This window comes from Mobula hypostoma, chromosome 4 (genome assembly GCF_963921235.1).
Source record: "Mobula hypostoma chromosome 4, sMobHyp1.1, whole genome shotgun sequence".
In the NCBI taxonomy this organism is placed as follows: Eukaryota; Metazoa; Chordata; class Chondrichthyes; order Myliobatiformes; family Myliobatidae; genus Mobula; species Mobula hypostoma.
In genome coordinates, this window is record NC_086100.1 from 97,117,762 (window position 1) to 97,145,196 (window position 27,435).

The following is a 27,435-nucleotide window of genomic DNA, read 5'->3' on the forward strand; positions in this document are numbered from 1 at the left end:
CATTAGCCAGGAAAGAATTTGTGCAGGCGCCGGAGCGAGAAGAGGGGCTGATGGTTTTGGCGGAGACAGCTCTCTCTGACGCAGAATTAACAAGGGAACCAGTAGGTTATTGTGTGGAGGAGGAAGTGCTAAGGAAGAAAGGGAGACCAATTACCGTACCCACAGATGAGGAATTGGGGGGTGGTGGTGCAAAAGAGTTATGGGGATGAGATTTTTAACCTGGCCCACAAGGTACCCCCCGATGGACATTTTGCGGTGCTGGAGGAAACAGTTGGTGGAATCATGAAAGAAGTTTACCGGCTGCCCAGGGGGAAGGATGTTATTGATCATGGCAGACGCGAACTGAGATGGTCACAGGCTTTTGATATGCTAACAAACCTAGTCGGTGTTAGCGCAGAAATCAATGAAGCTAGGGTCCCCCTGATAAGAGAAAAAAAACCATTTTGAAAAGATGAGTATGGTATCGACCAGATGGGAGAAGGCTATTGTTTTGGCCAGCTCTGCTGATAAGATCTCTCCTTTAATCCCCGAACAAAGCGACTCTTTAGGAGAAGTAATTAAACGACTTGCACACGTGTGTTTGATTGTCCCGAGGCGATGCAAAGAACTGGGATGTTGGGTGGTGTTTGTTACGCTCGGCCAACCTAGCGAGCATCAGTCCTGTAGAATGAGTAATTCAGTGACAAAAGGGCTGACGAACACAGAGGTGTGTATTGGCGATGTAATACGGCTGTCTGAAGCCAGCTTGATAGTGAACCTTGAAAAAAATGAGTTCGGCCACACGAAGGTCACTTACCTGGGAATTGTGGTGACACAGGGGCAGTTGGAAGCGATGCAAGCTAAAGTGCGGGCTATCTCTGACATCCCAACCCCGACAGACAAGAGGGCCCTCAGAAGGCTCTTGGAGATGGTGGGGTACTGTAGGAAGTTTTGCAATAACTCTGCGGTTACTACCCCTCCCCCTCCTACTAAGCCCTTGCGAGAGAAAACCAAGTCGGAATGGGACGACCCTTGTTATTGTGGTCCGGGACGAAACCCAATGAGAGGTTACATTGATCGCAACTCATCAGTGTTTTTGGCCACTATGAAGTTTGCTAAATTGGAGCCTGGACTAAGGGATTATTAATAACACATATAAAAGGAACAGAAAATGTGATGGCTGACTATCTGTCAGGTGTTGACAACTTCAAATTCGCTGTATTAGCCAAATAGCTGATAAAGATGTGTATTTGTGTGTATCAAATAATGTATTCATGTTTGTAATTTTTACCCCGGTAAAAACCCTTAAAGGTGGGAGGTGTGACGAGAATACACATAGATTAAGATGTTAGCTGGCCTGTGCTGGCACCAGTGGGATCAGCAGTTGGTCTGCCACCTGTCTTCAGGAGAGAGAGAGATAAGGAAAACAATGGAGCAGCATTTGGAGATGTTAATGAAGGGACGGGAGAGAGTAACGGAAGGACAGCTGTCAAGATCGGCTCCCCCTTTGAACCCTGAACTGTTTGAAGTGATGGACAGGCGATACCCCAGCAGGGGGATAAAAAGGTTCAGGTTTGCTAAGGCAAGACACACACGACACCCCGAGGTAACGAGACCCTGGAAGCGGTGCGTCTCCCACAAGTCGGTGGGAAGTTTTGGACGGCTGGTCACAGGACCAAGCCATAGACGCACAGGGTGGAAAGGCACGATCAGCGGGAACCTGGTGTGTGTCCGCCCTTGCCTGGGTGCCAGGTTCACCGCAGAGAAACAATCGTATCTGGAAATGGAGGGGTCACGGTCGGTGACCTCAGAAGACATCACAAAGGGCTCGCCCGAAAGCTGACTGCGAAGAATATCGAAGGTCTGTGTGGAAGCCATTTGAATATTCATTCGTTTTGCTGTCTCTCTCCTTCCCCCCACTGTCCATCTCCCATGGCAGTGATTACTGCGAACTGAACTGAATTCAATTGAACTGAACTTTGCGTCACTTTGAAACTGGTCATTTACCCCTAGTCGACGATAGTGCTTGATTGATCCTGTTATCTTAATTCTGTGTACATGTTTGTTTATCATTGCTGAACTGTTGCATTTATTATCCTTTTGATTAGAGTACTGTGTTGCTTGTCTCTTTAATAAAACTTTCTTAGTTCTAGTCGTCCAGGCTCCAACTGAGTGATCCATTTCTGCTGGTTTGGCAACCCAGTTACGGGGTACGTAACACAGCATCACCACCAATAAAAGCAGATCAACTTGTTGTTTACTTTATTTGATATGTGAATACAACTTGGTCATTAAGTAGTACTGCTCCTAAAAACAACGAGAAACGGAAGCAACCATGGTAAAAGTAGATTAGACACACAATAAACTGCAGATGCTGTAATTTGGAAGCAACAAAAAAAAACACACACACACACACACACACACACACACAATAAGCTGCAGATAGTGCAATCTGGAGCAAAAAAAAACACAAATTGCTGAAGAACTCTGCAGGCCAGGCAGCGTCCATGAAGACAAGTGGAAAGTTCACATTTTAGGTCAAAATCCTGCATTAATTCGAATTTTTTCTTTGCACTCATTTTGCTTTTATAAATCCTTAATCCATTAGTGATTTAATGTGAACATACTAGACCATAGGGAAGCATTCTCAAGTGATAGGAGCTTCAAAGTTTTCAAGTCCAAAGCAAATTTATTATCAAAGTATGTACATGTTACCATATAATACCTTGAGATTCATTTTCTTGCAAACATTTACAGGAAAATAAATGTAACAGAATTTACAAAAAAAACTGTACAAAAACAAAGACCTACAAACAACTAATGTGTGAAAGATGACAAATTATGCAAACAAATTTAAAAAAACAGAAAATATGAGTTGTAATGAATCCTTGAAGGTGAACCTATTGGTTGTAAATCAGCTAAGTGTTGAGCCAAGTAAAGTTATCCATGCCAGTTCAGGAGCCTGAAGGTTATTGTCCCTGAACCTGGTGGAGTGGGACCTCCTGCCCAGTGGTAGTAGCGAGAAGACAGCCTGATTTGGTTGGTGGAGGTCTTTGATGATGGATGCTGCATTCTTGTGGCAGTGCTCCATGTAAATGTGCTCAATGATGGGGAGGGCTTTGGCTGTGTTGAACTGGGCTGCACCCACCATCTTCTGTAGTCTTTTCCATTCCTGAACATAGGTGTGTTCCCACACCAGCATGTGATGCAACTAGTTAGAAGACTCTCCACTGTGCATCTATGGAAGCTTTTTTTTAAAAAAAAGTTTTTGGTGACATGCTGAATCTATGCAACTTCTAAGAAAGTAGAGGCACTGTCTTTGTGATGGCACAATTGCTGGTCCGAGGACAGATCCTCTGATATGATAATGCCAAGGAATTCAAAATGACAGACCCTCTTTCCACCTCCAATCCTTAATGAGAACTGATTCATGGCCCTTCAGCTTCTTCCCACTGTAGTCAATAATCAGCTCTTTGACTTTGGTGACATTGAGTGAGTGGTTGTTGTTGTGGTGCCACTCCACCAGATTTTCAATCTCCCTCCTATATGCCAATTTGCCACCACTTTTGATTCAGCCAACAACAGCGATGATGTCAGCAAACTTAAATATGCCATTGGAGCTGTCCTTAGCCACACAACCATAGGTATGAAGTGAGTAAAGCGGGGGCTAAGCCCACAGTCTTGAGGTGCATCTGTACTAACGGTGGGTGTGGAGGAAACGTTGTTGGCAATCCTCAAGTACTTGGGTCCTCAAGTGTGGAAATTGAGGATCCAGTTACACCGTGAGTATCGTGGCCCGGGTCTTGAATATTAATGATGAGCTTTGTGGGGATGATAGTGCTCAATGCAGAGATGTATTCAATGAAGAGCATCCTGATGTATATGTTCTTCACTGAGCATTCCATTAAGAGTTTGACAGCCTTGATAGTAACATGTTTGACAATTCTTTAATCTCAACTTGTCCACCTGTGACAACTCTGTGATGAGTCCAAATCTGAGTTTTAGTGCCAGCAGATGAGGAAGTATAGAGGTGAAAAAACAGAAATGGGCAGAAACTAGGGGCATTTATAAACAATTGATCTATTTCAGTGAACACATGTCAAACGTTAGCTCGATAAACAAAAAAATAGCAGCTAACACTCATGAGAAAGAGAAAAAAATGGGTAGAAAATCATCAAAATGTTTCATTAAGTTATTATCAGAAAACTGAAGTTGGAAATCTGAAATTAAAACAAAACTTAGCAGGTCAAGCAGCATCCGTTGAAAGAGATACAGAGTTAATGTTTAAATCCAAGATTCAATTTGCCGTAAGGACTTTGAACTTGACACAGAATGTCAGTTGCCCTTTCAACAGGTGGTGCTTAACCACCTTGTTTAATTGGACAATGCTAGTTTGTCAACAAAACTGATTTCAGAAACAAATTGCAACATACAACCACTGCATTACACGCACATATGGAACTAAGGATGCATCTGCATCCCAATAATTCTGAAGACTAATTCACCTCTTGAAGGAAAATGCTGGAAATACTCATTAGGTTATGCCTAAGCAGAGAAAAAGTGTTACTGACTCAGGTTCAACTTGGAAGCACAGAAAAGAAGCTTGTTAAATTGCAGGAAAGGTCACATGTCTTTGACACAGAAAACCAGGATGATCATGAGAATAAGCTGAAAAGAATGACCAAGCATATTGTAGCCTTCTGGACTAGGTATTCGATTCTACAACTTCATGAAACTTGATTTCTCTGCATCAATTGTTCATCTGTGATGCTACTTTAGCTTGTGGTTTTCTTTCTGTATCTCTGCAAGTGGAGACCATCCCCAGCCTGACTTGCTAGGCATGTCCTCCTCCTCTGCATTTCGCAACTCCTACAATCTTTCCTCTATTTTCACTCCCTAATAGTTGCCATTCACTCACTGATCCAATAACTTAATTTACAATTATCCTCATGGTCACCCAAGTTTTACCCTATCAGGCACAGTCCTCAGCTGTCTCTTTGGGGGTGGTGGGGAGGGAAGAAAAGGCACTTACAGATTGATATCAATATACTGTCTTTAATGGCTCATGATTGGCTGGAGCATGCCTTTTACTTGCTCTTACTGTTCCAAATCCATTTCAATGAGATACTGAATTCTGCCTCTGCACCAAAGGCACCTATGAATTTACCAAAGTATCCTTCTGAAAAGAAATTTATGCTGAAATGTAATGCGTTTTGCAGATTAGTTTGTATGCTTCAATGAATTTCCACACACATACCAGGAACCTGGCTCATTCAACAGTAATTATATAATTAATACACAGCAGCTCAATTATTCTTTGAAGGAAGAGTTTCATTTCAAAGTGTTGGCCATACTTAGAGTATTCAGTACAGGTAGTACTCTACCTGTGTTTTGTGCGCTGATAAATGCCACTTTGTTGGTGCCAGGCTTGATTCTGATAAAGCCACACTCCCTGTGCATTGGCTTCCTGGTTTCAGGATTGAAACCATTAAATCTGTGAAATAAATGAGGAAAATTAGTTTGAAAAAGTTGAAAAGATCAAAAATTGTTTCTAGCAAGTGTGGCTTCCCAAGCTAAAATTGAACTTCTCAGACATTCCCCAAGCAGGGCTATTCAGGTTTAAAAAGAATTACATCCACTCTCATACAGTTGAACCAGTTATCTTACGAGAGACAAAAAACACACCTGATTCCCATCTCAAAATGAGTAGGGTTTTTTTGCTTATCACTTTTCTTAAGGATGTCATACCTTTGTGATTAATTTGTTTTCTTTCTGTGCTCTTCTTTTATCATGCTCAGTTCAGGAGATACAAGATGCAAAGTTTTACACAACTTTAAGAATGTACGAAATAAGAAATAGGAATAGACAAAACAATCCCAGTGTCTGTCCTGTCATTCTGCAAGGCTCTGGCTGATGTTGTATCTTGACACTTTTCCACCTGATCCCCATATCCTCTGATTCCCTCATTCAAAAACTGTGTCTTGAATACACTGAATATCTAAAGATGAGAAAGAGACTTCCAAAGATTTCCAAATTTCCTCCTCACCTTACTCCTTATCCTGAGAACATGGTTCTAATTTTCCCCACTAAAGGAAGCCCTTTGGCATTTCTTTGAAATGGTGTACATCTCAATAAGCTTACCACCCCACCTCGCATTCTTCTGAACTCACGAGTTTATTCTCTCTCTACATGGGACAGGACTGTCCCTGTGGAATCAATCCAGTCAATCTACACTCCTAGACCTCAAGGCCAAGCATCTCCCTCTATCCAGGTACATACAATGCTCTAAATGCCCCTACTATCTTGTCATACTGTTATAACTGGGTTGCTCCAAGCTACATGCAATAACGTTCAACACACTAATTGCTTGCTGTATTTGCATGTTTACTTTTGCTGAATCATAAACCAGTATCTATTTGTACATTAATGTTTACTGTTCAAAAGTTGTTTATTATCTGTGCACCCCACAGTCACATTTTCCTAAATCACACTCCTTTGTCTTCAGCTTGCTCATTCATTTAATCTTTACATATCCCTTTGGAGAGACTTCAGACTCACTTCCTCACCTGGCTAATCAGGGATATTCATCTAACTCATTCATACAAATTGTGAAAACGACATTCCCCATCTATATTCGAAAAGATTTTAGTTATAAAGTTCAAAGTAAATTTTATTATCAAGGTACTTATATATCCCCATATACAACCCAACAAGTGTGCATCATTTGGGTTCACTATCGTGGAACACTGGAATAAGGTTATCGCCAGTGTCAGAAGCATACTTTATTTCCTGCTTCCTTTAAACTCACTGGGTTCACCAGACAGTTTATTACAATATTGCGTAACTTGTAAAAAAAAATCAAGTGAAATAAAAGTGTGATTAGATGTTAAAAATAGTAAGATCCCATTGTGTGGCAAATTGCCAGTTCGGCATTACCAAAGTCCAAAGGGTGCTGGATTATTTCAGTTTTACCAGTATCATTGCTACTCCATTTAAAAACCCCAATCCTTCACGTATACACAAGTAATGGCATTAATGCTGTAATCCCTTGATATTGCACCAAATTCATTTCACAGCCTCCAGAAGAACCCCCATCCACACTACTTAATAAAATCCTATTAACACACCCTTCGTTCATTCCGCTAATCAAAGTAGTTGCAAATTCCACATATTAAATATGTGTGGCTAAGCTTCCCATGAGAATTGGTGCTTAAAACAGCACAGCATCTCAAATAAACAGAGGCAAGTTCATCTGCCTGTGTAAAACTAAAGAACGTGGCAAATGCAACAAACATCTTGCATTCTGTAATAAGTACTCCATAAGTAACAGAATCCTTTGGATTAAGCCCTCTTTACTCCGTACTTGCTCACCATCCTCAGGCTCTGAACAATCTTGCTCAGTTGCACAGCAGCAAGACTGATTGAGGTTTCAATAGGTCAGGGGAAAGACAACAATTTCTACGGCTATGTAAGTGACTGCAGAGTGGAAGGACATCACTGGTCAGCTGCAGAGCATTCTGAAGAGAGCATGGGAACAACTCAAAGTTGTTTGTATTGGCACTAAGAGATGGCAAACGGATGAGATCTTCCTTTGTTCAGGAGCTAGTTTTAAAAACAAGTTGGTCATGCTCTGGTACCACCTGCTGAGCAGTATAGAAAAAGGAAGATATAGGAAATGAATCATTCAGGAGAGAGGATTTAGACCATGAGGATTGGAGACGGTGTCTGAGACAGATAGAACCTGCATAAATGGGGCAGATTACACCTCAGTAGGATCATAATTAGTTTCCTTGCAGGAAGAATTGCTATTGGACAGCATTTCAGCTAGGAAGGGGGTCGGGAGGAATTCAGGAAGGAGGGAAACTTCATGAAAGTCAGAAAAGCAACAGGCAAAATCAAAAGTTCTGAAAATGTTTAAAGGGACGAAATTCTGATGAATTACCTGCACAGACGGAGGTAGTTGGACGGGATCCAACTGTTATTGCAGAAACTACAGGCCAGAGTGGAGAGTTGAATGTTCAAAAGGTACTTAACATTTAGAAAGGACAAGCAGAAAGTAAAAGGAACAGGGGTAGTGTTATTAACAGAGTATGAAATCTGGCCATCTTGCTCAGCAGATCATGATTGCTGAAAATGGAGAGATTCAAGGAATACAGCAGGAAAATGGTACTGAGCTAGAACAGCCACAAATTTGATCAATGGGAGTGCAAGCTTTCTGATGTTATATTCTAATCTATGAGATTTGAAACCTTTCTCAGTTTTATTTTTTAAATTTAGAGATACAGCGTGGAACAGGCCTTCCAGACACACCACCGGTAACCTACTGATTTAACCCATAGCCTAAACTTTGATAAACTTGTGTAGTGACTGGTTACGTCACAGCCTGGTACGGAAACACCAATGCTCTCAAACAGAAAATTCTACAAGTTGTGGATATGGTCCAGTCGACCATGGGTAAAGCCCTCCTCACCATTAAGCACATCTACACAGAGCACCGTCACATCCACCATCAAGGACCCCCGCCATGTTCTCTTGGTGCTCCCATCAGGAAGGTGGTACAGGAGCCTCAGGACTCACACCACCAGGTTCAGGAGTAGTTATTACTCCTCAGCCATCAGGTTCTTGAAGCAGAGACGGGATAACTTCACTCATCCCATCACTGAACTGTTCCCACAACCTGTAACCTCACTTTCAAGGACTCTTCATCTCATGTTTGATATTTATTGTTTATTTATTTATTATTTACTTCTTGTTTGCATTCGCACCGTTTGTTGTCTTTTGCACACTTGTTAAATGAACAGTTTGTGCGGCCTTTCATTGATTCTATTATAGTTATTATTCTACTAATGGATTTATTGAGAATGCCTGCAAGAAAATTAAGATCAGGGTTGTACATAAATGTACATAAGCTTACTTTGACCTTTAATCACTTGACAATTTAGAGTAACCAATTAACCTACCAACTGATAAATCTTTGGCCTATGGGAGGAAACCAGAGTACCCGGAGGAAACCCACGCGCACATGGAAGGAACATACAAATCTGCTTACAGAGGACACTGAAACTCCTAACTCTGACGCCCTGAGCTATAATAGCATCGCGGTAACCGCTACGCTACTGTAGCACCCGATCTTCTGTGCAAAGTATCATCAGCACTCCCCTTGAATCCTGGAAATGAAAGTTTAATAACAAAATCTCCCGCAGTGAATAGCAACTGGGCAGAGCTGACATTATGACTCTGTAAAAGACATTCTGACTTACGAAATATTCAGCATGGGTTGACCAACATGCGTGATTTGGACTTCCTCCATGTACTTGAAAGGTTTGATAGTTGGATAGCAACCTTCCCCAGGAGGGTCAGAAATCCAGGTACCCAACATCCAAGAGAGAGGCTCAATGGCTGGGTTCAAATGAACTACAGGAGGAAAACAAAACAATGAACAAAGTAAGAAGACTTGCCTTTTATGAATTACTGAAGAACAAAATAGAAAAAAATGTTAATAGGAGCAGGAGGAATAGGCCATTTGACCTCTTAATTCTGGTTTACTATTCAACATTAACACGGATAATTTTCTATCACACCACCATTTCCTACCTTATCCCCATGTCCATTGATATCACTGTCAATCAATCAGTTTTTAAATCATTCCTTCCACAAGGCAGTGAAGGGACAATCAGTTTTCAGTCACTTGTCCTCCATTGCCTTTTGGAACAAGGGCAGCAAGTTTGTGCTGAGCAAAGTGTACCACGACCATTTATAGTGATGTTGGTTGAGGGGTAAAAAATACCCCCACCCCCCCAACTCTAAAAGAAGTAATTCCATGATCACAAAGGGGAGGCATATAGTTGAAGGGAATAGAGGACAGGGTAGACTAGGACTTTATTCATTGGAGAGCAGGAGTGGAGTAAGTTTATGGAGCTGTATAAAAATTATTGAGTTTCATAGAGGAAGTGAATGTACACAGTCAATTTCTCAGGAAAAGGAAATCAAAAACTAGTGGACATAGATATAAGGTGAGAGGGGAAGGGTTAAAAAGGGGCCCAAGTTACATCTTCATGTAGAGGGTTATACATATGTGGAACAAGCTGCCAAGGAAGTGTTTGGATCAGGGACAATATCAACATTAGAAAGATGAAGGTTTAGACCAGGGGCTTCCAACCTGGGTCCATGGACCTCTTGGTTAATGGTAAGGATCTATGACATGAAAAAGGTTGGGAACCCCTGGTTTACGGGGAGATGGGTCAAATGCAGACAAATGGGACCATCTTGGTGAACAAATTGGGCTGAAGTGTCTGTTTCCATAACATACAACTCCATGTCTCCAAGGCAAAAACTTGACAAATCATCATAGTTGCATATCAATTCTCTCAAACAATCCCATCAAGTATAGCTCCTGGTTGGAGGGTTGAAACATCCCAAGACCCGTGATTTATTTTCAGCCTGCATATTCTCTTGCCCACCCATATCTCAAACTTCAAATTGGTCAGCAACAACTGGCCATTCTCGGTATATTTCGAACATCAATTTCCTGCTCTTGTCACAATTGCATTTTTGGCCCCTCTTAGATGTTCTTGATGCCAAGGGTACTTTACATTCATGTGCCCTTAAGGAATATCATGCTTCTATACTTCCCCATATACAAGTATATAATCTGTAACCATGGAACCCATTGGCCTTGATGATTGGATGTTGCATTTTTCACCTAGGCTTTCAAATGCTCTTTGCCAATCTTTCCAAAAGGGAATAGAAACACCAAGTTAAACGTGAAGAACTAAAGCTATTTTACTGGGAGAAGATGTCAAAGATGTCATATAACTAACACTTCATAATAGCAAAACTATACTTTAAAATCCACAATCAACTACAGAACTCAAGTTAGGTTGAGCTTACTGACTTCTTTACCACCGTATAATCTGTTTTTTTTCCTACACTCACACAACTGCTGGGTAGCTGCCCTTTTGTTCAGGTAGAGGAGATTCTTCCCTACGGCTGGGTGGATGCCAGTGTTCTAGCTCTTCTGGGAAGATTAATTCAAGTTGCAGTAGTTATACAGCAAGTCTTCAGCATGACAACTGAGTCTCCCAACCATTTTTATGCAGTGGAGCTCTACCATTAACCAAGGGGTCCGTGGTCTCCAGATCGAGAACCCCAGTTGTAGGGGCTCATCTGCCATTAGATTTCTGAACGGTTCATGAACCCATGAACACTACTTCCACCTCACTGTTGCTGATTTGTACCACCTATTTTGTATTTTTGTAGTAATTTTTTTTATGCCTGGCACAGTACTGCTGCCACAAAGCAACAAACTTCACGACATACACACAGTGGCCACTTTATTATTCACACCTGCTCATTAATGAGAATATCTAATCAGCCAATCCTGTGGCAGCATGTTATTGCATGAGAGCATGCAGATGTGGTCAAGAAGTTCGTTTGTTGTTCAGACCAAACATCAAAACGGGGAAGGAATGTGATCTAAGTGACTTTGGTGACAGACAGGGTGGTTTGAGTATCTTAGAAACTGCTGATCTCCTGGGATTTTCACGCACAACAGTCTCTAGAGTTTACAGAGAATGGCGTGAGAAACACCAGTGAGTGGCAGTTCTGTAGCTGAAAATACCTTGATGATGAGAGAAGTCAGAGGAGAATGGCCAGACTGGTTCACGCTGACAGGACGGCAACAGTAACTCAAATAACCACATATTACAATAGTGGTGTGCAGAACAGCATCTCTGAATGCACAATATGTTGAACCTGGAAGAGGATGGGATACACAAACAGAAGACCATGACCAGGAGGTACCTAGTAAAGTGGACACTGAGTGATTTTATTCTGAGATGTTGCTATATCTAGAGTACACAAATATCTCTTGCCCCTACTTCCTCAGAAGGCTAGAAGTTCAGAATATCCTCAATTACCCCCACTAATTATCTCAGATGCACCATAAAGAGCAACCAGATGCATCACTGCTTGATATGGCAACTGCTGTGTCCAAGAACACAAGAATCCGCTGCTGTCAGTAGTGGTAAAGTTGCTTTCTTTAGCCTCAGAACGAGTTTGTGACTTAGTTTAGTTCACCCCCTTGCTTACTGCAGGTGCTGAAATATTCCATATTTTACCATGCATTGGGTGTGTAGAAATCTTCCCTTGTTTTTAATAAACCCAGCAAGGTTGGTGAAAGTAGCCTCAAGGTTGTGATTATCTAGTAGCTCAAAGTCAAAACATCTCCATTTATCCCCAAGCATACAAGGTAACTTCCTTGCAACAATCAATATATTAATAGGCCTGTCCAGTTGTCGAATATACCAAACATCTCTAATGCAGAACAATGGCTTCTAAGAAAAAGAATGTTGTCTTGAATGTTATCCGTGTAAGCAGAACAAGTGCTACACATGCCCTTACACTTCCTCCCTTACCACCATTCAGGGCCCCAAACAGTCCTTCCAGGTGAGGCATCACTTCACCTGTGAGTCGACTGGGGTGATATACTGCGTCCGGTGCTCCCGATGTGGCCTTTTATATATTGGTGAGAGCCGACGCAGACTGGGAGACCGCTTTGCTGAACATCTACGCCCTGTCCGCCAGAGAAAGCAGGATCTCCCAGTGGCCACACATTTTAATTCCACATCCCATTCCCATTCTGACATGTCTATCCACGGCCTCCTCTACTGTAAAGATGAAGCCACACTCAGGTTGGAGGAACAACACCTTATATTCCGTCTGGGTAGCCTCCAACCTGATGGCATGAACATCGACTTCTCTAACTTCCGCTAGGCCCCACCTCCCCCTCGTACCCCATCTGTTACTCATTTTTATGCACACATTCTTTCTCTCACTCTCCTTTTTCTCCCTCTGTCCCTCTGAATATACCTCTTGCCCATCCTCTGGGTCAACCCCGCCCCTTGTCTTTCTTCCCGGACCTCCTGTCCCATGATCCTCTCGTATCCCCTTTTGCCTATCACCTGTCCAGCTCTCGGCTCTATCCCTCCCCCTCCTGTCTTCTCCTATCATTTTGCATCTCCCCCTCCCCCTCCAGCTTTCAAATCCCTTACTCACTCTTCCTTCAGTTAGTCCTGACGAAGGGTCTCGGCCTGAAACGTCGACTGTACCTCTTCCTATAGATGCTGCTTGGCCTGCTGCGTTCACCAACTTTGATGTATGTTGAATGTTGTCTTGAAGAGCTTTCATTCTTCTGATTTGATATGCAGCCAAAAAAAAACTTTTCCCATGTAGGCTGATGCAAATTTGTGCTCATAACCAAAAGATGGCCTTTAGATATCCTTCCTCCAGGTTGGACTGCTGGCATCTTTTGACAGTCTTTCTAAGTGACCTTCAGTGAAGTGTTCAAGGAAATAGAGACAGTCACCATAATCACCAGTCTTGCTTTCAATACTGTTCTTGAAAGCCCCCATAAGTGAATGATACTACAATGGATCACAATTGAAGATTTTAAATCCCACTTTTAGACAGAGATGCAATGAGTTGCTACACCACTAAGCTTGCTATTTTATTTTGTGTCCTAATGGCCTCCTGCATATTATTTAGACTTTAATCGTCTGAAACACGTGTTTCCATACTGTAAATTAATGTCCTCAGAAGCACCTTTTGCTATTACATATGACATGGGTTCAGTAAGCCTCCCTAGTGCAGGCTGAGAGTGAACACCCTGAACTACCCCTTGGGTCCAAACTCGTACATAGACATTTGAAGAACAAATGAATCCACACTGACATTGAGTATGTTGGATTTTCTCTGTGCCATGTCAACACAGGAACTCGCACCATAGGACTGTCCTGCTGGAGCATATTTAACACACATAGCCCTTAGCACTTTAACTATGGCCAGTTCTTCCTGCAACTTCTCCATAGCTGTTCTTCCATCTGCTCGTCTTGCTCTTCCAACGCACGTTTGTCTTTCAATAATTGTTGTTGTGCGAATAATGCAGCTAAATGAGCCTCTCTTTTAATGAATTTAGGGGAGGTATCAAATGCACAGGACACTCTGCTAGCAATAGAACTTGCTGCACGCACATTAGATACTCTGCCTTTAGGCTGCATGTCATCCTGAAAATCACTTTTATACCTAGTCACAGCATGCTCTGTGGCTTTATAAATATTTTCATTTCCTCTAGCAATTTGCCCTTCAATATTCCATATTTGTTTCAACCATTGTTCAGCCTCTGCTGTGATTGTACTAATAAGCGTATCAATATTTGCAAAGCTTTCAGTTTGTTTATCTTGCTCTGAGATTGGCATTAAAGACAACAGCAAGTAATGTTGCTTAGCACCATCTTCACAAAGATTTTTCAAATCATCCAAATGAGATTACACTAGCTGTAAAAGACTTCTAATTAATGGTATTAAATATTTAAGCTTAAAACTATTATAGTCCTTTCAAATGCTGTCAATTCTAGTCGCCAAAGTTTTCCCGGTAAGTTTAATTTCTCTTTTAGTATTTACTTCAAGGTCACTGTTTCCAGCTTGACTCATTTTTTTTTAAGTGCACGAACCAGAGAAAACAACGACATTCACTTCAAATGTCAGCACTCGAAGTATTTCAGGATTTCAACAGAACCAAGCTCCGAACTCTTAGGCAAACACCAAAGATAGAGCTTACGGTCCGTGATGACCATTCCAAACAGTGTTTCAAGCCCAAACACACCGCACGAAGCAACAAACGGTAATTACTTGCCACAAGCATCTAACGTCACATCTTCGCTGATGTTCGCTTCAAATAACTGTCGAAATCTTTTGTTGACAGAATGTAGCAAACCAACGCCGCTGCTGGTGGTTCCCATGGGCTGTTATCCTTGTATAACACAACCTCCGATCAATCCAGTAATGATGTTCCACAAAGTCGAAGAAATGTATTTGATACTTTATTAGCAACCAGCAAAACAAATAATCTTGAAATAATGCAATTAAGCACAATGAAGTGCAAATTAAGCGGTCACCAAAAGATATGACCCTTTTCGGTCCTCAACTCCAAACTAAACTGCCCAGAATAAAAAACAAATATGTAACTTATTCCTTTTGCTTTTACAACTTCCCCCTACTCTCAAGACTAGTTACCATAACATACATAATAAACACACAACACAGAATACAATGCAGATAGAAAACTGATGCATGGCTCCTACAGGATGTATTTAAAGTGGAGGTTGATAGGTTCTTGGTTAGTCAGGGCATGAAAATTACGGGGAGAATGCAGGAGAGGGAAATGGAACAGCCATGATGAAATGGCAGAGTAGACTCAATGGGCCGGATGGCCTAATTCTGCTCCTATGTCTTATATCACACAAATGTGAAGATTATCTTCTATAAATGGTGGGGATGTCTAGACAGGATCCCCACTGTCACACCAATTTGTAATTTCTGCATTGGTGCAGAGTCTTCCAGGTATTTTCCACATACATCGACCTCCATCAAAAAAAAAATCAGACCCTCCTTCTCTCCCCCCCCATTACTGATTTTAATTGCCCACCATTCACATCTGAATGGGGCAGAAATGCAGAGCTTTGACCTGATCTGTGGGTAATTGCCTTGGATGTTTCTCTTGTGATTGCAGGACCCTGTTGGACATTGATAACGTAAGACACTGCAGGCCACTTCCCTTGTTTGGTGGTGACACAGGCGGCATGGGTGTTGCATAGCCTTGGCTGTAGTGAGCTCTAGGCCTCAAGCCACGGGCTTGCCTGCTGCTGCAGTCCAGGTGAAGAGACACCAGACAAAGTGTAGCGTGGCATCCATGCTCGATTGGGGGCTGGCCTCTCCCGTTGGTGCTGCCCTCTAGTGTTTGATCAGTGGAATAACAGGCTGGATCACCGGGAAATGTACCATCAATTTGTGTAACATGTCTCTCAGGATCTTTGACAATACACGTTTTTTTTCTATAATTTCTTTTTGCTTGCTATTTTGAATGTGCTGCGTATGTTTTGCACCAGCTCCAGAGGAACGCTGTTTTGTTCCGTTGTTGTATCCATGTATGGCTGAATAATAATTACACTTGATTCAAATCACATAGTTTGTTAAAGCATGCTGCTTCCATTGAATAGCATGCATGCAATCCTTCTTTGTAGCTTCACATATCGATTTGTCACATTTAGGTATACCTAGTGCTCCTGTAGTTTGCTCCTCTACACACCTTAAAACAGTTTTGGTATCTTCATTCGTTTGTAACATCATGGCCTACACTTTAGGGAAATGCCACTGCTATTGATTTCCAGAGCTTACTTGATATATTATCCCCACAGCTGTCATTAAGGCAACATTCCTACCAATGGTGACAAACACATTCCCTTGCAGAAACAATCCCCAAGCTCTCTCGGCATGCATTTCCCTCAACTCACATGTAAAACAACAAGATTACTTTTTACTGTAATTATGAGCCAATGCACTGTAATGCAAAACCAAGTACAAGAAAACAGCATCTGCTTGCCCAAGGATACAGAGAGAAGACTGGAAAAGTCATTCATTCCTTTGGTAAGACAGCACTGGGAGAGTTGTCCTAGAAACCAATCAAGCAGCACAAGTACTGGTTCATTGTTCAATGGGCATAGATTCCTTTGCATTGACCTGGGATCTCAGGGTGATGCAAATGAAGTCGCAAGCTTCCAGACTAATAGGACCCTGGGTTGTACCTGGTAAAATCTCAGTTTTATTGAAAAAGAGCTCAGAACCAATAGGGGAAATTGTCTTTTTGGTGGCAGCATTCTATAATTTACTGATACATGCATTCTTTTTAAGTTACAACAGGTCTTTCCATTACACATTTGTATTTGTTCTCTACTCCCAGGCTCACCCCACCAGGTTTCTCAAATAAAAAAAATCTGACCTTTCAATTCCCAGGAAACTGTCAATTCCAGATCTCTCTCAACAAGTGCTACCTGACCAAAGCATTTCAAGCATTTTTTTCTGTTTCAGAATTCTAGCATCTGCAGTGTTTTGACAAAGTATGTTAAGACAAAACTACATACTTGCAGAAAACCCATGTAATGAAGTCAATTCAGACTATTGCCAAATGCCCAAATTGAACAAGATGCCATAGTCATAGAAGTTGGCAATTTTCATAAATTATCATTCAATTTAGATTTTTAGAATAAACAAACCAGCTACATTTTACATAAAGACAATGGGATAATCACCAGGTAACCTGGTCTGGTACTGCAGGATAAATTCTGGCTAATTTACTGGGAATCAATGTTTTATTGTTGGAAGTAGTAACCAAGGATTTTTTAATGTCCAAGAGCAGAGTTCAGGGTTCATCCTTTCTGAGACACAGTATTCACAGGCCCCTCAATTTTTGCTTGCACCACTGAGCAAGGAAAAGTATACACCCTATCCTCGTTATATGCGGGGGATACGTTCCTCAAAGTTGACGCATAATGTGAAATTGCATAATGTGAATAATTATTTAAATGTAAGAAATAGGGATGCGTTCCAGAGGCTTCCTAAATATGTTTTATCTGTAATTTATTCACATTTTCATACTAATACGACAAAAAAGCAGTACTACAAGACAACATTCGTATTATATTTCATCAATTTAAGGTAATATTCAATGTAATAAATCATAGAAAGTTAACATCCGAGGGTGTACAGTACTCACTAACAGTGGCAGGTATGTTCACTCCAGGAGATGAGTGGTTGTTGTGGTGTCGGGCAGCTTTACACGGATAAGGTGGATGGTTGTGGTCGTCAGGATAATATCAAGCACAGCAAGGGGTGAAGAAAGACTCACAGAACTCTTAGAACTGCCAGCAGCAGAAGGTGTTACCAATTTGAATAAAGTGGTGAGGGTTGTTTGCTTGGCAGCATTTTGCTTGTAGGGAAGAAGGGAACAACTGAAATGCTGACTCCGTTCTAAACATGGGTCCATGTCCATCACTATTTGTGCCAAGTGTTCCGACTTCCACCATTCCCTCACCGTTGGTAAACTCCCGGGATTTTCAAAATGGTCTGTTGCTTGCAGCATCTGAGAGATAGTTCACCATAAAAAAATGCGCACACCTTGAATGTGGATTATACCTTGGTCAAGTGGTTCAATCAGCGATGTTTTGTTAAGCGGCAGGAAACGCACTATGTTAGGATGAATGATGTCCAAACGTTTAGGATGAGCTGGTGCACTGTCAAGCAGCAAAAGAACTTTAAAGGCAAGATTCTGTTCCCTGCAGTAGTGTCCCAGAGCTGTTACCTTCAGCTGATGCCGCACTGTTTATAATTTCCAACTTTTTTTCAAGAGTTCAAGCGGTTCTCTGCCGCTCGGCTGACGACCCAAGACATGACATCAGACGCTTAGGAGACATAGTTAAATATTTCAAGCACAAAATCACTGCACCGTAGGTAAAACCAACAGAAGTTTAAGATCGCGCATCCACACCTTGCCAAAACCAATGTGAGACTGGCGGGAGTGAGACTGTGAGGCACGCGCACCTGACTTGTATTGGCGGGAAAGTGGTGCTCCTCGCATAACTGTGAGTTTTGGATGTATATAATGAGACGTCGGTAGAAATAGGTTCCTCGCATAACTGTGAATCTGCATTGTCTGAAGACGCATATAATGAGGATAGGGTGTATTGTTTAATCATTTAATCTAGTGATTCCAAACCTGGGGTCCACAGACCCCTTGGTTAATAGTAAAGCTCCATGGCATCAAAAAGGTTGGGAACACCTGATTTAATCTATGCCAGCATTGAGAGGACAATTCTTGGTCAGACAGATCCTTCCTGCACAGCCAGAGCCTCATTCCCATTGCATGCTGCTCCTGAATGGCTGTGGTGTTGATCAGATGCTGGTCCACCTTCTCTTGTTCTGTGCATTTGCCAAGAGGGATTCAAAGGATTGTTACTGATTGTCCTGGCCAGCTGCACAGTGGGAGGTATTGGAGGACTCTGATCTGTGGGCTGTTTACAGCAGTGCACATTGAGACAAACATCAACTGCTGCTGAAAGGTCACCAACTCAGTGAAAGATGTACTTTGGTCTGCCCCAAACCTGTTGAGTCTTCCAGTGCAAAGAGATGTTGCTGAATGCCACATTTCAGAGTGCAGGGATAATGACGTTCGGAGCACCCACTACATTGGCTCAGTGGGGAAGGGCCACTGCTCAGGGTCTTGCTGACACTGGGTTATGTAACAGTCTCCCAAATGCCTCACAGCTGCACTAAGGAGGCAATCTGAGTGACATAACAATTGAAGCAAAGGACAGACATGTCCAGACTGTACAGATTGATAAAGTATATTTTTGAAATTGAAAGTATTTATGACATACGTTGCACCAGTAGATTTTGATCTAATCACAAACAGTTCATTTTCTCATGGGAGCAGTCTGAAATGTATAACCCACTGTAACAACAGGAGACTGAGAAATTATCTCTGCAATGGCAATGTTTAGTCAAGTTTAAAAACACAAACACGAGGAAATCTGCAGATGCTGGAAATTGAAGCAACACACATAAAAGTTGCCGGTGAACGCAGCAGGCCAGGCAGCGTCTCTAGGAAGAGGTACAGTCGACGTTTCAGGCCACGACCCTTCGTCAGGACTAACTGAAGGAAGAGCAAGTAAGAGATTTGAAAATGAGAGGGTCGACTGTACCCCTTCCTAGAGACACTGCCTGGCCTGCTGCGTTCACCAGCAACTTTTATGTGTGCTGTTTAGTCAAGTTAATGCTTTCAGAAATTTCTTTAAAAATCTGAAACGTCATACAATGCATGTCATATGACACATTACACAACAAAGTAATCCATATTTTTGTCTACACAGGAACTGTCACTTTGGCATCTTACTATTGCCCCCTGCAGTGTACTTTCACAGCTGCACCGTTAATCAGATTAGGCTCTCAAAGTTAACAACAGAGACAAGTGGTTGTCTGCAGATACAGATAGCCCACCAAAGTGCAAATGCACTCTTGACCTTGTGGCATTAACACTCCTAGCCAGGGTCTGCATCTTGAAGGACCTTCGTTGTGATTCCAACATTTACCCTTCTACTTACTGCCTGATTGGCAGCAAGTTTAAAAAAGTGGCTGAATTAAACATGGGTGAGGAAATAACCAGCAGAGGTGAGCAGAGCAAAGACAAATCAGTTAATAGGGGAGAGAGGTGAACAGGAGTGAGCAGAGAGGCATACACAAAGACAAAGATTTGCATTTATGTCATATCCCTTGAGAAATATTTCAAAGGGCCTTACAGACATTAAGGGTCTTTTTGAAGTAATGCCACTGTGTAGCGGAGTAAACACACCAACTAAACTTTACATAAAGACAATGGGATAATTATTTGGTAACCTATTCTGGTATGCAGGATAACTTCTGGCCAGTTTTCCAGGAAGAAATGCTTTGTTGTTGGAAACAGTAATGCATGATCTTTTATGCCCAAGAGATTAGTTTGAGGCTTCATCTTCTCTAAAACACAGCATCTCTGACAACACAAGGGCTCCTCAGTGTTGCTCAAATCTTAATTGTGATGTAATTCACCATTCACTTTTGTCAAAGATAATTAATAAGTTAGAGATCATGCTAGATGTACAAGTAAAACGTGTCCTGACCATGACTAAACTGAACCTAAATCAAAGGGCTTTAATTTTTCGATTCCAGAACTGATGCTATCATCTATAATCAAGTCAGATAGATGGACTCTAGATAAAGTGCTAAGACCTAATGTTTTATTTGCAATGAGCCAGTGTATCACGATCTCACCCAAGCTCAGGAGCTCACCACGAATAAAACTATAAGACATAGGAGCAGAATTAGGCCATTCAGCCCATCAAGTCTGCTCTGCTATTCCATCATGGCTAATCCCAGATCCCACTCAACTCCATACACCTGCTTGCTTGCCATATCCTTTGATCAGGAAACTATCAACTTCTGCCTTAAATATACGTACGGACTTGGCCTCCACTGCAGTCTGTGGCAGATATTCAGTACTCCATGGCTAAAAAATTCCTCCTTACCTCTGTTTTAAAAGGTCACCCTTCAACTTTGAGGTTGTGCCTTCTAGTTCTGGATACTTCCACCATAGGAAACATCCTCTCCACATCCATGCTATCTAGTTCTTTTCAACATTTGGTAGGTTTCAAGCTTCTCCGTGGATTGTCACCTTGTCATGGTGGAGAAGCTTGTGTGGTCCTGTGATCCCGAGAGCGATGCTGTCTGGAGCCATGCTCCTGGTAGGGTCACCCATGACGGTAAGGTCGAGGGTGAGGTTCCTGACAAAGAACAATCCAACTAAGATCTCAACGGTGGAACAGGCGGATGAAATTACTTCGAGCTCAACGGCTGTGAAGGCGGATGAAGGCTGCAACAAATCCATCAGCTCCAATCGTCATGGTTTCCATGCCATTGGAATCAGTTTGTTGATTTGTGAAGTATCGTGTGCTTCTTGGAGTGCAACATCAAGTACACGTTAAACAAATACACGCACAGGCGTCTTCACTCTGTGGGACAACGAAACTGAGACCATCATCCTCGACCTCGAGGGATAGCCATGACGAGGTTTCAATGAGATCCCCACGCATTCTTCTAAATTCCAGTGAGTACAGGCCCAAAGCTGCCAAATGCTCCTTATATATTAACCCCTTTATTCCCTGAATCATCCTTATGAACCTCCCCTAACTCTCTCCTATGACAACCACATCCTTTCTGAGATACGGGACCCAAAACTGTTTACAGTACTCCAAGTGCAGCCTGACTAGTGTCTTATACAGCCTCAGCATTATTTCCATGCTTTTACATTCTATTCCCCTTTAAATAAATGCCAACATTGCATATGCCTTCTTTAACACAGACTCAATCTGTAAATTAACCTTCTGGAAGTCTTGAACGAAGACTTCTAAGTCCCTCTGCACCTCTGATGTTTGAATCTTCTCCCCATTTAAATAATAGTCCACACTATTGTTCCTTCAACCAAAATGCATTATCGTATATTTGCCAACACTGTATTCCACCTGCCACTTTTTGCCCATTCTTCCAATTTGTCTGTCCTGCTGCAATTGCATAGCTTCCTCAGCACTACCTACCCCTCCACTCATCTTTGTATCATCTGCAAATTTTGCCATAAAGCCATCAATTCCACTATCCAAATTATTGACAAACAATGTGAAAAGCAGTGGTCCCAATACTGACCCCTGAGGAACACCACTGATCACCAGCAGCCAACCAGAAAAGGCCCCATTCATTCCCAATCACTGCCTCCTGCCTGTCAGCCATTCCTCCATCCATGCCAGTATCTTTCCTGTAAAGCCATTGGATTTTATCTTGTTAAGCAGCCCCTCATATGTAGCATCTTATCAAATGCCTTCTGAAAATCCTAGTAAATGACATCCACCGCCTCTCCTTTGTCCACCCTGCTTGTTAGTTCCTTGAAGAACTCTTAACAGATTTGTCAGGCAAGATTTCCCTTTACAGAAACCATACTGACTTTGACTTATTTTATCATTAGTCTCCAAGTACCCCAAAACCTCATCCTTAATAATAGATTTCAACACTTTCCCAACCACTGAGGTTAAGCTAACTGGCCTATAATTTCCTTTCTTTTGCCTTCCTCCCTTCTTAAAGGGGCTCCACAGGGGACTGTCTTGTCTCCCTTTCTCTTCACCATTTACACCTCGGACTTCAACTACTGCACAGAGTCTTGTCATCTTCAGAAGTTTTCGGATGACTCTGCCATAGTTGGATGCATCAGCAAGGGAGATGAGGCTGAGTACAGGCTACGGTAGGAAACTTTGTCACATGGTGTGAGCAGAATTATCTGCAGCTTAATGTGAAAAAGACTAAGGAGCTGGTGATAGACCTGAGGAGAGCTAAGGTACCGGTGACCCCTGTTTCCATCCAGGGGGCCAGTGTGGACATGGTGGAGGATTACAAATACCTGGGGATACGAATTGACAATAAACTGGACTGGTCAAAGAACACTGAGGCTGTCTACAGAAGGGTCAGAGCCGTCTCTATTTCCTGAGGAGACTGAGGTCCTTTAACATCTGCCGGACGATGCTGAGGATGTTCTACAAGTCTGTGGTGGCCAGTCCGATCATGTTTGCTGTTGTGTGCTGGGGCAGCAGGCTGAGGGTGGCAGACACCAACAGAATCAACAAACTCATTCGTAAGGCCAGTGATGTTGTGGGGATGGAACTGGACTCTCTGACGGTGGTGTCTGAAAAGAGGATGCAGTCCAAGTTGCATGCCATCTTGGACAATGTCTCCCATCCACTACATAATGTACTGGTTGGGCACAGGAGTACATTCAGCCAGAGACTCATTCCACCAAGATCCAACACAGAGCGTCACAGGAAGTCACTCCTGCCTGTGGCCATCAAACTTTACAACTCCTCCCTTGGAGGGTCAGACACCCTGAGCCAATAGGCTGGTCCTGGACTTATTTCCTGGCATAATTTACATATTACTATTTATGGTTTTATTACTATTTAATTATGTATGGTGCAACTGTAACGAAAACCAATTTCCCCCGGGATCAATAAAGTATGACTATGACTATGAAAGAGTAGAGTGACATTTGCAATCTTCCAGTCCTCCTGGACCATGCCAGAATTAAGCGATTCTTGAAAGATCACAACCAATGCATCCATCATCTCTTCAGCAACCTCTCTCAGGGCTCTGGCATGTAGTCCATCCAGCCCAGGTGACTTATACAGCTTAAGACCTTTGAGTATGCCTAGTAATTTTTCCTTTGTAATAGCAATGACACTCACTCCTGCTCCCTGACAGTCAAGGACCTCTGGCACAATGCTTGTGTCTTCTATGGTAAAGACCCATTAAGGTCATCTGCCATTTCTTTGTCCCCCATTACTACCTCACCAGCATCATATTCCAGTGGTCCACCATCGACTCTCATCTGCCTTTTACTCTTTATATAACTGAAAAAAAAATTTAGTATCCTGCTTTATATTATTGGCTAGTTTGCCCTCATATTTCATCTTTTCTTATAGTTTTTTAGTTGCCTTTTGTTGGATTTTAAAAGCTTCCCAATCATCCAACTTCCCACTCACTTTTGCTACTTTATATGCCCTTTCCTTGGCAGTTCCTAACTTCCCTTGTCAGCCACAGTTGCCTACCCCTGCCATCTGAGAACAGCTTCTGTGGGACACGTCCATCCTGTGCCTCATGAACTATTCCCAGAAACTTCAGCCACCTCTGTTCTGCCATCATCCCCACCAGAATCCTCCTCCAATCCACCTGAGCAAGCTCCTCTCTCATGCCTCTGTAATTCCCTTTATTCCATTGTGATACTGATACATGTGACGTATGCTTCTCCCTCTCAAATTACAGTATGAATTTAATCATATTATAATCACTGCCTAAGGGTCCCTTTACATTAAATTCCTTAATAAGACCGTCCTAATAAGGTTATGAAGAAAGGGAAACTACAGTAAAATTTTTCACTTTCCATCTAATAACATGATAAAAAAAACAAGCACAAAAAGACAGCGTCAACAAACCTAGTTTAAGTTGGTACCCATAATTAAGGAACTCACTAATTTTAATTATTTTTCAGACTCAAATGGTCGGAACATGAAATCAATGTATTTACTCAGACGAAGAGGAGGAGGGTGAAATAAAACATGCAACTTTCAATGGCTTTATAGATCCTTAGATTTTATAATTGTACGTACACTGAACTATTATAGCAGCCAGGACAATTTTCATTCACACTTATGCAAGATGCAAAATGAAAATACAATTATGTTTTCAATACTAAAGACAGGAACTGCAGAAATACATTCAGTGACCACTTTATTGGGTACCTCCTATACCTAATGAATCTGTAACGCACCCGGACCTGACCATCTAATAATGCCATTCTCATGCCCATAAATGTAAAATACATGTAATTGATGTCACCTCTGTGACAAGAATACACATAGATTAAAATGTTAGCTGTCCTGTGCTGGCACCAGTGGGAGCAGCAGTTGGTCTGCCACCTGTCTTCAGGAGAAAGAGAGATAAGGAAAACAATGGAGCAGATTTGGAGATGTTAATAAAGGGACGGGAGAGAGTAACGGAAGGAGAGATGTCAAGATTGGCTCCCCCTTTGAACCCTGAACCGTCTGAAGTGATGGACAGGCGATACCCCAGCAGGGGGATAAAAAGGGACAGGTTTGCTAAGGCAAGACACACACGACACCCCGAGGTAACGAGACCCTGGAAGCGGTGCGTCTCCCACAAGTCGGTGGGAAGTTTTTGGACGGTTGTCCGCGGGACAAGCCATAGACGCACAGGGTGGAAAGGCACGATCGGCGGGAACCTGGTGTATGTCCACCCTTGCCTGGGTGCTGGGTTCACCGCAGAGAAACGATCGTATCTGGAAGCGGAGGGGTCACGGTCGGTGACCTCAGATGACATCACAAAGGACTCGCCCGAAAGCTGACTGCGAAGATCTGTGTGGAAGCCATTTGAATATTCATTCGTTTTGCTCTCTCTCTCCTTTCCCCCCACTGTCCATCTCCCACGGCAGCGATTACTGTGAACTGAACTGAACTAAATTGAACTGGTCACTTTGAAACTGGTCATTTACCCCTAGACAACGATAGAGCTTGATTGACCCTGTTATCTTAATTCTGTGTACATGTGTGTTTATCATTGCTGAACTGTTGTATTTATTATCCTTTTGATTAGAGTACTGTGTTGCTTGTTTCTTTAATAAAACTTTCTTAGTTCTAGTAATCCAGACTCCAACTGAGTGATCCATTTCTGCTGGTTTGGCAACCCAGTTACGGGGTACGTAACATAAGTGAGGTTCTCGTCTGTGATTTTGAACGCTAAATTTGGGACGGAGTAAATTGATTGGGTCAAAATTCCCGAAAGAAAGAAAAGACAAACAGCAGAAATGGAGGCTGAGGAATTTATAAAGGCGCCGACCTTGGAGGCATTAGAGGATGCCAGGAAAACGGAATTGGTAGCTGTGGCCAAACGGTTGAATCTTGCTAAAGGGAAGTCGACAATGAGGAGAGGGGAGATACACAGAGCTATCGTAGAGCACTATGTATCTAAAGGTGTGTTTCCCCAAGGTGAGCTGGAGGTGGTGTCTATTGAAAAACCTGCTGGAGACGCGGTACAGGTGCAACTTGAAAAACTGAGACTCGAGCACGAGTTCCGGGTACGGCAGTTAGAACACGAAGAGAAGCAGTTAGAAAGGCGGGAGAAAGAGAGAGAGTTAGAAAGGCGGGAGAAAGAGAGAGAGTTAGAAAGGCAGGAGAAAGAGGAACAGTTAGAAAGGCAGGAGAGAGAGAGAGAGAGAGACACACAGTTGGAGCGAGAGGAGAAACAGAGGGAAAGGGAATTCGAGCTGGAGAAGTTAAGGATAAGGGCAGAGCAGAGGCCCGTGCCGAACCAAGGTGGAGGGTTCCGGACAACCCAGGAGGTTAGGCTGGTTCCCCCATTTGACGATACTGACGTGGATCGGTACTTTCTCCATTTCGAAAAAGTGCTACAAGTCAGGACTGGCCGAGGGATAAGTGGGCTGTTTTGCTTTAGAGTGTACTGAAAGGGAAAGCCCAACAAGCTTACTCAGCTTTGTCCGCGGAAGATGCCCAGAGGTATGAGATGGTGAAAGAGGTCATCCTCAGGATTTATGAGTTGGTCCCGGAGGCATACTGGCAGAGGTTCCGGAATGCGAGGAAGCAGTGGGACCGCACGTATTTAGAGTTTGCCCGTGAGATGCAGACATATTGTGAGCGTTGGTGCGCCTCGAAGGGAGTAGAGGGGGATTATGACAGACTGCTACAGCTGATCCTGATCAAGCAGTTTAAAGGTTGTGTCCCTGAGGGTATGAGACCCTACCTAGATGAGAAAGAGGCAGCCACGTTAGCCGCAACTGCTAAGTTAGCGGATGAGTATGCGTTGACGCATAAAATGAAGTTTGCCCCGAGTAAAGGCTACCAGAAGGGTAGTCAGGACGGCGGGGAGAGTCCGCCAGAAAAGTCAGAAAGTAAGCCGGGCACTAGTGAGAAGGATAAGGTAGACCGGGAGCAGTCTGGTAGGAAGTCTCCTGGGGTTGTCTGTTATAATTGCGGGAAAGTCGGACACTTTGCGTCCAGGTGCTTTGCCCCAAAGAAGGAGACAGGAAAAGGAAAAACGGCAATTTTGACTAGCTGTATCAAGCTGGTAAATGAACCGCTAGGAAAGGACAGGTCTGCCAAAGTTCAGGAAGGGCGCGAGAGGTTTATCTCGGCCGGATTGGTGTCAGTGAAGGAGGGGTTAAAACCAGTTCCAGTGCGGATCTGGAGAGACACGGGAGCGTGTCAGTCACTGATACTGAAGAGTGTATTAGAGTTTAGCTCAGAGACCCAGACTGGGGAGGTCAAGGTCAAAGGTATTGGGGGAGGGACAGAGGCAGTCCCTTTGCACCAGATACACTTACAAAGCAACCTGGTCTCTGGACTAGTCACGATCGGGGTGAGGTCCGAATTACCGATGAAAGGCGTGGAAATCTTGCTCGGTAATAACC

At 42.8% G+C, this 27,435-nt stretch overlaps 1 protein-coding gene across 2 annotated transcripts in view; it reads right to left on the bottom strand.

Annotated features, from left to right (window-relative positions):
* The window catches only part of thap4 (THAP domain containing 4), a 67,731-nt gene that overhangs the window by 37,111 nt on the left and 3,185 nt on the right, over positions 1–27,435 (bottom strand). For both annotated transcript variants that reach the window (XM_063046232.1, XM_063046231.1), the window contains exons 2-3: positions 9,240–9,393; positions 5,364–5,473 (exon numbers count right to left, since the gene is read on the bottom strand). In XM_063046232.1, the coding sequence (XP_062902302.1) occupies positions 5,364–5,473; positions 9,240–9,393 (264 nt within the window). The remainder of the gene's footprint in view (positions 1–5,363; positions 5,474–9,239; positions 9,394–27,435) is intronic.